Source organism: Fukomys damarensis, unplaced genomic scaffold (assembly GCF_012274545.1).
Source record: "Fukomys damarensis isolate Sample0158 unplaced genomic scaffold, DMR_v1.0_HiC HiC_scaffold_22, whole genome shotgun sequence".
NCBI lineage: Eukaryota > Metazoa > Chordata > Mammalia > Rodentia > Bathyergidae > Fukomys > Fukomys damarensis.
Genome location: NW_022900934.1, coordinates 27475781 through 27487413, shown reverse-complemented (window position 1 = coordinate 27487413; position 11633 = coordinate 27475781). Strand labels below are relative to the sequence as shown.

General features: G+C 53.8%; 1 protein-coding gene across 1 annotated transcript in view; it reads left to right on the top strand.

The window, feature by feature from the left end:
• The first annotated feature begins 530 nt into the window (after positions 1 to 530).
• The window catches only part of Scrt2 (scratch family transcriptional repressor 2), a 15568-nt gene continuing 4465 nt past the window's right edge, over positions 531 to 11633 (top strand). The window contains exons 1-2 of the mRNA XM_010621497.2: positions 531 to 806; positions 11511 to 11629. Of these exons, the coding sequence (XP_010619799.1) occupies positions 674 to 806; positions 11511 to 11629 (252 nt within the window). The 5' untranslated portion in view covers positions 531 to 673. The remainder of the gene's footprint in view (positions 807 to 11510; positions 11630 to 11633) is intronic.

The following is an 11633-nucleotide window of genomic DNA, read 5'->3' as shown; positions in this document are numbered from 1 at the left end:
TTTCTCCATCTCTTTCTTCTGTTTCTCGCTTGTGTCTTTTTGTCCTTATCTTGCTCTCTCTGCTTCTATTCCTACCTTTTTCAGCGTGTGACTCTCCTTTCTCTGCATGTCTCTCTCTCTCTCTCTCTCTCTCTCTCTCTCTCTCCCCCTCTCTCTCTCTCTCTCTCTCTCTCTCTCACACACACACACACACACACACACACGCACACACGCTCCCCTTTCTTCGTCTCTCTGTATCTCTGTGCCTTTCTCGCCCTCACTTTCTCCCCTCCTGCCTGCTCTCTGCTCCCTGCTCCCGGCCTGCCCCCACCGCAGCCGGTTCAGGGGAACGTATGCGGAGCGATTGTCCTGGGGGACATTTGATGGATTAGAGCGCTGAACAGTTCCATTGCTAGGGGACCACCTGATCTCCTCCAGCCTGCGTCCCATATAAAGCCGGCAGCCTGAGTGCTGAGCACAGCTCCAGCGATCGGCTGTCTGCGCGCCGCCGCCGCCGAGCCCGAGCGGGAGCCCGAGCCCGGCCCGGGCAGCCACCGCCGGGGACCGCCTGCCCGCCCGCTGGGAGCTGTCCAGTGCTGAAACCCGCGCGGACAGCCAATAGCGCCCAGCTGGCCGCCTCCCCACAACCCAGCTCCGCGCAAGTGCCCCCGCCGAGCCCCCAGCCAATTGCACCATGCCGCGCTCCTTCTTGGTAAAGAAGATCAAAGGCGACGGTTTCCAGTGTAGCGGGGTGCCGGCGCCCACCTACCACCCCTTGGAGACCGCCTACGTGCTGCCTGGCGTCCGGGGGCCTTCCGGGGACAACGGTAAGTGGGACCCGGAGAAGGGGAAAGGGGAGGGAAGCTCGGGCCCTCCCCAACCTGGGCCTCGAGGAGGGGTGCACTCGGCAGGGAACCCCGGGAGATTTCTCTGGCCGCGCGCGCCTCCCGGACTTCCCCAGGGCCGGCGGGCGGGGCTGGGGCTCAGCCGTACAAAGGGAAAGTGGCAGGGTCGGCCCATCCCGCAGCCACCCGCCAGCTGGGACTTTGAAAGTTGTGGCCTTAGGACAGGGCTGGGGTACGGTGTGCTGAAAGAACACAGAAAGGAAACTCAGGAAAGGCTGCTACTGGGGGGCAGGGTGGGGGTGCTGCTGAGGCGCTAGCAATTGCAGGTTACCTTCGTCTTCCGGCTGAGGGACAGGGCTGGCTGCCTGAGTGTGCCTGGTGGGGAGGAAGAGGCCTGAACGGTCTGAACGGCCAGTCTCCGGAGACATGGGGCTGGCTCGTGCTGAAAGAACACAGAAAGGAAACTCAGGAAAGGCTGCTACTGGGGGGCAGGGTGGGGGTGCTGCTGAGGCGCTAGCAATTGCAGGTTACCTTCGTCTTCCGGCTGAGGGACAGGGCTGGCTGCCTGAGTGTGCCTGGTGGGGAGGAAGAGGCCTGAACGGTCTGAACGGCCAGTCTCCGGAGACATGGGGCTGGCTCTCCGGGGATAGCCGGGGGCATCCCCCTCCCTTCAAACCTGCGCCCCTGGCGATGCCAGACAAGTGCTCTCAGAACCCCTTTCTGAACTCTTTTGTTACCCTCAGCCACATGCTTGCCAGAGGCTGGGCCTGTCCTGGGGATAGCAAGGAAGAGGATTTGGGGGGTGCCCTAAAGTGGCTCCTGGTCCCCTAGGCTGCACTACCTCCCATCCCCAGCTTCTCACCCCTTCCAGAGACGACCCCAGTGCTCCGTGTAAGCCTCTCCATCCCTGCCCCACCCCCACACTCCATCTCTTCTCAGAGCAACTTCCTGCAGGGACAGGGTTTGGGGGACAAGAGACCCACACAGGGTGCTCTCTGGAGATTAGAGAGAAGAAGAGAATGCTTTTGTGGGCCCCATCCTCCATCGAGGGGATCACAAAAGGGTTCTTCTCTGATGGCCCCCACCAGGCAGGTGTCTGGAGAGGAGGAGTCCCTTTGGTACTAAGAGATCTGACATCACATGTGGCATCAGCTTTGGGGGGGGGGAGAAAGGGCTAAGGAAGAAGGGGAGCTGAGATGGGAGGCAAAGACAAGAGGGGGGTTCTGCTCCAGGGATTTCCAAGCTTTTCACTTACATTCCAATACTCTGCCATGCCAGGTAGAGAGAGTGCTGGGCAAAGGGCTGTGTGACCTCACCAAGGTCAAAGAAATCAGGGAATGGCTATGGGTACAGCTGCAGCCCCCCAGCCCCTGGCCTTCACCATCTACCCACCAAAACCCCCTCCCCCTCTGCCCATATGTCCCTTATTCTGTTGTCCTCTGTTCTGGAACCCAAGGCCTCTTGGGGTGAGAGACAGAAGCCCAAGGATATGGCTGGGCTGAGGGTTGGCAAGACAGAGGGTGGACCTGGGGCCAAGCCAAGGCTGGGTGCTGGTAGAAAATGAAGTAATCTGCAAGACTGGGATATGGGTTCCTTAAGGGACTGACACAAAGCTCCTGGATCCCACCCTCTGAAGCCCCTTGGTCCTGTCCCCAGGCCCACTGAGGAAACCCATAAAAGCTGAGTTCCCCACACACGGCCAAAACTGCAGGCTGTGCCTCAGGATGCCGGCAGGAAAAAGTCTTGTCTTGAATTTACACCACAAAGGTTTTGAAAGGAGCCCCTGGGTGAACAATGGGTGGGAACAGTAATGTTTCTGTAGAGGTTCCACCAGTTCTGACACCCGAAACCCCCCATTCTCATCCCTTTCCTTAGGGCCTCCAGGAGATCCTAGGGCTGTCCTGATAGCCTAGCAGGTACAGGTTTAGCTCACTTGCTGTGTGACCTTGGGCAAGTGCCTTTCCTTCTCCAGTCCCCAGTCTCCCTAGCAGTCCAAGAGTTTGAATGTCATGAAGCAAGTATCCTTCCAACTTTGACAGGCTCAGTTTCCGTGAAGGTCAAATGTGGTGCAGGAGGACCTGTAAGACACCTCAATGAGGGTCTAGCAAAATGTTAGGGTTTCCTTGGGGCTCTATTAAGCACATGCCCCTTGCTGAGGGTGGCACAGTTTCTAGGCTCATGTATCTTTCTTAGCTTGATCTCTGCCCTGCAGTAAGGACAGGTACCCTGACCTGGCTACTTCGGTTGTATCTGCTATGGACTTTCAGTGCTGGAGAGGGGCAGCTGTCCCTCCAAGCTTGGGTATGACCAGAAAACAGGGTCTGCCAAGTCCTGTTTCCAGGGGCCTCTCCCCTTCTTGGGGTGTGGCCAGATTGGGCAGTGAGAGCTTCCTTACTCCATAGGGGTGGGTCCTGGGAGTCCTCAGAGAACCTGCAGGCTCCTGGTGGTCTGTTGTCTCTGCTCTGCCGGAAATAACCTTGCTGAGCATTTGAGGGAAGTGTGAAAAATTGCTGAGCCGACGTTTTTTCTCTCCCAGCGTGTGTAAGTGTGCTGGGTAAACAAGGAGAAAGAGAGGAGGGGGGAGATGAAGAGAGGGAGGGAGGAGAAGGAAAGGAGGGAGAAAGGAGAGAGGGAGGAGGGAGAGGGAGGGAGGGAGGGCCTGGGGCTGGAGATAGTTCCAGTTATTAGAAAGATCCTCTTACAAGCCTTTCGTGCAGCTCAGCTCAGGCTGCAGGGTCAGGATGAGCCTGGTGGGAAGAAGAGGGGGTGGCCACAGGCTGCAAATGGAAAGATCTGAGAAAGCAAGGCTCCTAACTGAGGCAGATGCAAGATCCCAAGTTAAAGAGGTGCACCCTGAGCTCAGGGAAAGCCTGGGAACGCTAGAGAACTTAGAGGCCTCCTCTTTCCTCCTCCTCCTCCCCCTCCCCCCTTCCTCCACACACAGACACACACACTCCAGAGGACTGTCCCTCCCCTCCCCATTCCCTTCTCTTCCTGTATCTCCCTCACCCCCTGCCAAGTATAATGCCTAGCAGGCTGCCCCAAACCTGTACAGAACCTCAGAATAGGGAAAGGATGCCCCCAAATGGGACAGCTCCAGGTGTCTCTGCAGAGCTCCCCATAGAAGGGGGACATGATCTCATTTCCCTGACCCCCTCCAGCAAAATCCCTCTCTTCTCCCACTGGCCTTCCCCCTTCACCCAGGGGCTGCTCTGAGCACAGACTCAGTGAGATGCCCACTCACACCCTCCAGACCCCCTCAGAGCTGTACCCTCAACTCCCTCGAGCCCACCCCTCACAGACCTAAGCCCCTCAGAGAATCCTGGTACTTTCAGCCACCTCAGCAAAGATGGCTACTCATCCGTCTGCATGTCAGTGGTCTCCACGGACCCCCTGTCGAGGCGTCTTCAGGAGCATCTTCCTCTCCTCACATTTAATGCCAAACTCTAGCTGGGAGCCAGCATCCCTCCCTCTGCACCCCAGCCCGATCCTGCCCCCATGTCCTCTCAAAGTGCATCCGACCCCAGCAGATGAGGGATCAATGCCAATCCAATAACGCAGTCGTCTGCCCTCTGCAGCTGCATTAAGCCTCCCCCAGCAGGCTGAGACAGCGCTCCCACTGCTACCCAGGGGCTTAGCTAGTTGACCACATCACATCAGCACCTACTTCCTCTCACTCTCCCTGATGGCGCCAAGTAGTCGCTCTGTCCAGGCCTGGGAGCCCAGCCCAATAGTCCCAGCTGCTGCACACCTACTGCACACCTCAGAAAGTTCACGTGGGGCACACGGTGCCAATGGGCTGCTCCAATCTCTTAGACGAGGGAGCACAGAGAAGGCTGGAGAGGTGCCCAATCTGTGCTGACACACCCCACCTGAACCTTCTATTTATCACTGCATCCCTTAGCATCCTGGTCTGGGTTGAGATCCAAGGTCCAGGTTAAAACATGTTAGATGTCTAGGCTCAAAGGCTAGGTCCAGGTCAACACCTAGGCCAGTGTCCAGGTACAGATCTGAGTCAGGTTCAATGTCCATGTCCAACCTCAAGTCTGGGACCAAGGCCAGAGTCTAGTCCAAGGCCAGTTTTTGAGGTTACAGGTCCCGGTCTGATATCCAAGACAAATCCACATCACAGTCAAGTTTCAATGTCTAGGAATCGGTCTAGGTCAACATTCCAGGTCCAGGATCAAGGTCCAAGTTCAACTTCCAATCCAAGGTCATATGCAGATCCATTCTCTAGCCTAGCTGGGCTCAAGTCTTAGATCTATCATTTTTCTGTGTGGTTAGTCTCCTCTACCGCAGCCTCAGTTTTCCTCTCATGAAATCAAGCAGTTGATCTTGATCTCTTTTAGCTTTGATTATCTGAGGACTCCAAAGCCTGGCTTTCCCAGAATTAACAGGGTTCAGTGGAATGTGAAACAGCAGGGCCCACGTGAGAGATGCAGTCTGGGAACCCATGGCTCCCCCTAAAGTCGCAGGCCTCTAGGAGAACATGGGGCCCCAAGTTAAGCTTCCACACTTAGGACATCCTCCATCTGTGATTCCTGAGGGAGGGAAGGAAGTACACTAGAGTCCCTTAAGTCAGCCCCCCAGGTACAAAGCCCCAAGCCTGTCAGGGCAGAAGGCATGAAGTAGTCTAAGAGGACTGCTGGGTCCTAAGAGGTGGTACTAAGGGTACCTGGAGCACCCCTAGGAGGGCAGAGATGGTGCTCCCGGACTTCTAGGCCTCCTTCCCAGCACAGTCTCCCCTGGAGGGATGTATGCACTGTCAGCCTGTGGGTAAGGAGGGGCAGGGAATGGGGCTTTGCTCATACCCTTCTAGAGCAGAAAGCAGGGGAATGGAGAGGCGTGGGTGCTGTGCCATACATCTATCTCCAGACCAAGGCCCAGAAGGCCCCAGAAGAGGCCCCTGAAGGTACAAGAGGCTGCTCCCCGACACAGGCCTGGGCAATCAAGATCTTCAGCCACTCTCTCCCATCTCCAAAACCCCTTGAAAATTCTTTTCTATCGATTTCTGTAGAGCTTGGACCTCCTTATGGGCCACAGGAATGGGGCCAGTCAGGAAAGACCAGAATATGGAGGACTCCGGGATGTCCAGGGATGGGCAGGGGCCCTGGAATGCTCTAGGGGCTCCCCCGGCCTGGGTCAGTGGGCATCAGCCCCCACCCCCGGCCTTGGTCATGTTGAGTCGGACCTCACAGTGTCCCTGGCTTCCCTTGACTCAGGGACCCCCTCCCCATGGGCAGATGTACCAGCTGCCAGACCTTCCAAAGAGGTGGGTGTCGTTTCTGGTCCAGTGCCCAGGGAACCACTAACAAAGATGCTATGATAAGGGAAGGGGGAGGTACCCAGCCCCTTTGCCCAGCTCTGTGAGCAGAAAGGAGAAACTATTTTTATCCTGCTTTGCTGCTGACAGACCTGGCTTTCTGCTCAGCTGGCTGGAGCTGATTCTCGAGGCCCGAGGCCCTGGCACAGCAAGCAGCCGCTCTAAATATACCCACACAGCAGCCCCTGCAGCCCCCATTGCCCTGCAGCCCTGAGTCCCCACAGGAAACAGCTGCCTGAGGAGCTGGTCCCTCCTGGGCCCCTCTCCTTTCCTACCTGTTTTAGGACAAGGAGATGGGCTTGGGGCTAGAAATTCCCTGAAGGCAGCTTAGAACCCAGAGGGTTTGAGAGACACTGGGGAAAGGTACTGTGGACTGGCTCCATTAAGAAAAGGAGACCACCCTGGCTCCAATAAGAACTTGTTCTGTGACCTGAGGGGGACCATGGCCTCTCCCAGGACCTCGGCTTCTGCAGACAGGCATGGTAGAAGACCTTAGACTTGAGCTCTGGTATCAAGCACTTAGGTTGAACTCAAGGGTTAGTCATTACTGTGGAGTATTATTGATAAAAATGTAAAGGATGCTGGAGGATTTTCTAGGACAATTGCTTCTCCCTACCCCAACATTCCCAACCCCATAAGACACAGGCCAAATGAGTGGTGGTGTTTGAGGAAATCCACAAACCTTCCTATCAGGCAGGGCCCTATGCATCCCCAGCAGGCCTCTATACCCCCTCAGAGGCATGTCAGAGGTTGGGGTCAGACAAGGGCCTGGATCGGTTCAGACCTGAGTCCCCTCTTGTGACTATAAGAAAGTGCTTTCCTTCTCTGGACCTCAGAAACAGTGTGTCCCTGGATCCCAGAGCGGGCTGGTGTGTAAGGAAGGCTGGTAGTTATGGTAAGGACCCACTGTCACCCCAGGGGTCAGAAGGATGGGAATACAGAATCTGAAGAAGACCCAGCACATTTCTCATAAGTGTCTTTCTGCACCACTCCTCTGGCACCAGAAATTTTAAAAAATGGACTCTGAACCTTCCATCAAGGTTCTTGGACAGGGAAAGTCGGCCATTCTCAGGTGACAGGTATATACTGCCCTCTCCATAGCCCTACCTGACAGAGGCAAACCTGGTCCCTATACTTCAAATGCGGCATTTCAGCCTAGAGAAGTGGTAGGACTTGCCCGGGTCGCACAGCTAGGGTGTGTGGACAAGGGCCAGGTACAAGCCAGTCCTCTTCTCTCTTCGTCCCAGCTCCCTATTTCTCTCTGGGGACCCAAACAAAAGAGATCTGTCTCGATGTGTCAGCTGGAGACACCCAAAACCTACTTGGGTTCCACACATAGGGTGACAGCATGGTTTACAGTGGCCCAAAAGAATTCCCTGAGTCGAGGCCCAGAGAGGTTAGATGGTTTGTCAAGGTCACAGCAAGATGAGACACCTGTGTGTATCCCCTACTCACTGGAAGATTGGAAGGATAACCCTAGAAAACATAGGAATAATAACAATGCCAATAAGAAATTGTGAGGGTAACTCCCAATTGTGCCTGGGGTTGCACCAATTCATACAAACCTCTTATGAACTCCCCTATCCAGATTGCCAAGTGGAGGTCGAGTAACCCGCCCAAGATCACACAGGGAGAAATCTGTGGATCTTATGAGAATGGGGCGGGGGAGGCAGATCATGGAAGGACTGATTCACCCATCATGCAGAAAGACTCTTTGAGATTCCCAATCAGCCTCCTTCCTGTGTACACCGAGCCCAGAGAGATGAAGCAACGTGGCCAAGGTCACCAAGAAAATTAGAGCCACCTCCTTCTAACATGACCACACAAATTTTCATTTGATGCTCTCCAGCTATTTGAACTCCACAGCCACTGGGCACCAGGTGTGGGCCCACACTGCTTGTCCTAACAGCAACTCTTCATGCATCCCTAAGCAAGTGAGCAGCCCTGGTTTGGAACATCCCTACTGCTATAGAAAGAGCCATCAGCAACAGGAATAAGGTGCTACAGGACTGCCAGGTGCCAGCAAAGGGCACCACTGGCAGACCATGCATTTGGGCAAGAGCTGCTTGGTTTTCTGAGCTCCTGCCACACATGAACTTTTCCCATTGGAAGAGTAAGGAAATGCATAGCTGGGTGAGGAAATGTCCCAGAAAGCAGCAGCAAGCAGTGTCGGTGTCGGGGTGGACTCCAAGGATCAGGAAAGCCCACCTGGGGAGACTGTTATCGCTACTCCTAGCAGCCAACATATACTACAGATTTACAGGGTGCTTGGCCCAGGCTAGAATCCTAGCTCTGACTTATTGCTGCCCACCTGAAGCATGTTACCTAAATTCCTTGGGCTTGGGGTCCCCATCTGTGAAATGGTATGGTCGTGAGGGCAGAATGTATCATGTGTGCAAAGTCCTTCAAACACTGCCTGATACACTGGAACCCTGGAAGCACTGGTTATTAGTTTTTTATTGTTTCTTTTCTGTGGCTCCTTCCTAAAACTCTAAAGGCACAAACAAGTCAGAGAGTTTGTCCAAGTCACACAGCTAGGAATGCTAAAGCTAGAACTCAGCCCAGGCAGTCTGGCACCGAGTGAAGTTGTGTTCTCAACCACTCTGTTGTTTTCCTTAGTGACAGAAAATGCAAAGCCCTGGCTGCATGACTGTTCACCTCCTCCAAGTGGATCCCACACTGGCTTCATTTCCAGAAAAAGGATGCAAGGCATAGAAAAACAGACAATTTGCCCAAAGTCACCCAGGTAGAATCTGGGTCGGGGAACCAAACTGTCCTCCACTTTCCCCAGCCCAAGCCATGTGAGGTGCAGACGGTCCTCAGGGCTGGTGGAAAGGACTGCTGTCACAAATCCTGAGCCAGCGAGCAAGGCTGCCCTGCAAATTTCCATTACCCGTCCGACAGTACTACCAAGTGCCCACTGGCTGGGGTCCTGCAGATGGGAGGTGGCAGTCCAGCCACGGCCTCTTCCTCAAGGACCTCCCAGGTATAGGGAACAAGGGGAGACACGCAGTGGGCTCTAATCTCTTCTCACCTTCTGAGCAAGCACCTTCACCACCCTGTACCTCAGTTTCCCGATCTATAATAAGAGAACTGGTGGTGGCACAGGAAAAGGATGGAAGTGAAGCACTTAGTAGAGCCTGGCACACAATAAGTGATCAATAAATGTGGCTATTATCATCCTGATTACTAATTACAATGGGAAGGGATACAATAAGGAGAGCGGCCCTGGAGTACATACCCAGTACTTAACTCAGTCCAAAGTGACACTGCCTGAAACGTTTGGGACATAAGCACCAGGCTGGTTCTGGCATTGAAGGTGGGTATACCTCCAGATCAAAGGCAGATGGAGAGGAGATGGGGTGCTAAGAGGCTGGACATGTTCTCCCCTTCAAATTAGCAAACTGCTACCAGTAGTGTCCTCCTTTGCCTCTGACTACAGAGCCCCTTGCAATGGACTCACCCATTCCCACAATCCCCACTGTACTGACTGCTGAAGAAACAGAAAGAGAAAAGACACAGCTCACCTTCAGTGCCTGAGACAGTGACCATTCCTAATGCCAAAGAGGCACAGGCCCAGAAGCTGAGTCAGCCAGACACTGGAGAGACCAAAGCCAACAAAAGCATTCAGCCTAAGTCTGAATGTCACTGGAATCTTGCTTCTAGCTTACAAAGCCCTCTTCCACCTGCTCACTCCATGTGGGGGGCGCAGTGCTGGGGGACTACAGGTCTCAGGGGTCAGGTAGAGAGGATCAACTGAGATTTGCTACCCCTCAGCTGTGCATCCCAAGGAAGGAGCCTCACTTCTATTGTTCTCCAGAATCAGACAATGGAAACACTTGTAATTAAGTGCCAGGATGATGCTAAGTTTGCTCAAGGTCTATACAAACTCTCCTGGAAGTCCAGCCCCCCATATCCCCAGAGAAGATGCTTGGACCAGGTGAGGCCATGGGAGGCAGAGACACATCGGAGTGGCCCCACTGTCCAGAAGGCCCTATAGAATCCCTAGGAGGAGCCCCAGCCTGCTCACCCACCACTCGCTTATACACATTACAGATTTCTCCTCCAACTCCAGCCAGCAGGACTGGGGGCCAGGGAGAGCAAAGCAGGCTTGGGTGCTAGTACACAACACACACATGACCCCTCCGAAGTCCTCCAGCAACCCTGGGGTGGATCTGACTGAATTGTGGTTTGGATTCATTTGTGCAACATGTATTCATCACAGACCTACCAGAAGCCAGACCCAGTCTTTGCACACAGATCCAGCCCTGGGGAGCTCAAAGTGTAGGGGGAGGCAGACAATCTAATAATCTTCGGTGAAGTCACTTTTTCAAGCAAGCAAAAGGCATAATTATAATAGCTAACATTTATATAGCAATTATGGTTCACTCTCAAGTTCTTTACGTGTAAAATGGGGACTATAATAGTATCTACTTCCTGTGATGATTAAATGAGTTAACATGTAAAGTACTGAGGCAGAGCCTGGCATACAGTAAGAGCACAATACTGCATATGTTTATTACCATCAATCTACTTAGTCCTTCCAATGATCCTAGAAGGGTATGTGTAAGCTGCACATTTACATTTTGGGGTTTTGTTTTTTGTTTTGGAGGGGGCAGGGCCCTACTATGTTATCCAGGCTGGTCTCGAATTCCTGATTGAAACTATCCTCTTACTTCAGCTTCTGGAGTAGCTGGGACTACAACTGCTTGCTACCACAGCTACCCACAAGCTCTATTTCATAGATAAGAAAACTAAGAAATTATAGGATTGGAAAAGCAGAATGTTCTCTGGGGGAAAAAAAATAGAGGATGAGCTTTGGTGTTAATCAAGGTTTAAATCTTACCTCTTCCCCTCACTACTGTAAACTCAAGACTGATTTCATCCCTGCCTCACTTCCTCCACCTGCACAGTGGGTACAGTACTAATATCTTCGCAGTGAGGCTGTGAGCATCTAAGACAGTGAACGCAAAGCCACCAGAATGGTGTGGTGGCACAGGTCTGTAATCTAGCACTCAAGAACCTTGGGGAGGGGGACAGAGAGTTCCAGCCCAGCACCGGCTACACTTGCTCAAGACAGGCTTGAAATACCTAATGAGACCCCCGTCTTTAAAAAAAAAAAAATCAATAGAAATAGACCAACCCAGTGCCCCGCGCAGTGAAGCAGGTAGGTATTTGTATCGTGACCCATATGGGAAGCATTTGGTCCCTGCGGCCTGACCCAAAAGCTGAGGCGACCCTGGGACCACTGTAGTACATGCCGTCATTTACCAAGACCACAGGAGAGCACCATGTGGGGAGTCCCCACAGAAGGGGAGCTTTCCTCAGCACCCCTTGGACATCGACCCTTCTCGTCCCTGCAGGTTATGTCCCTCACTGCCTGCCCCCGAGCAGCTACGATGCCGACCAGAAGCCCGGCCTGGAACTGGCGCCCGCTGAGCCCGTGTACCCGCCGGCGGCGGCGGAGGAGTACAGCGACCCCGAGA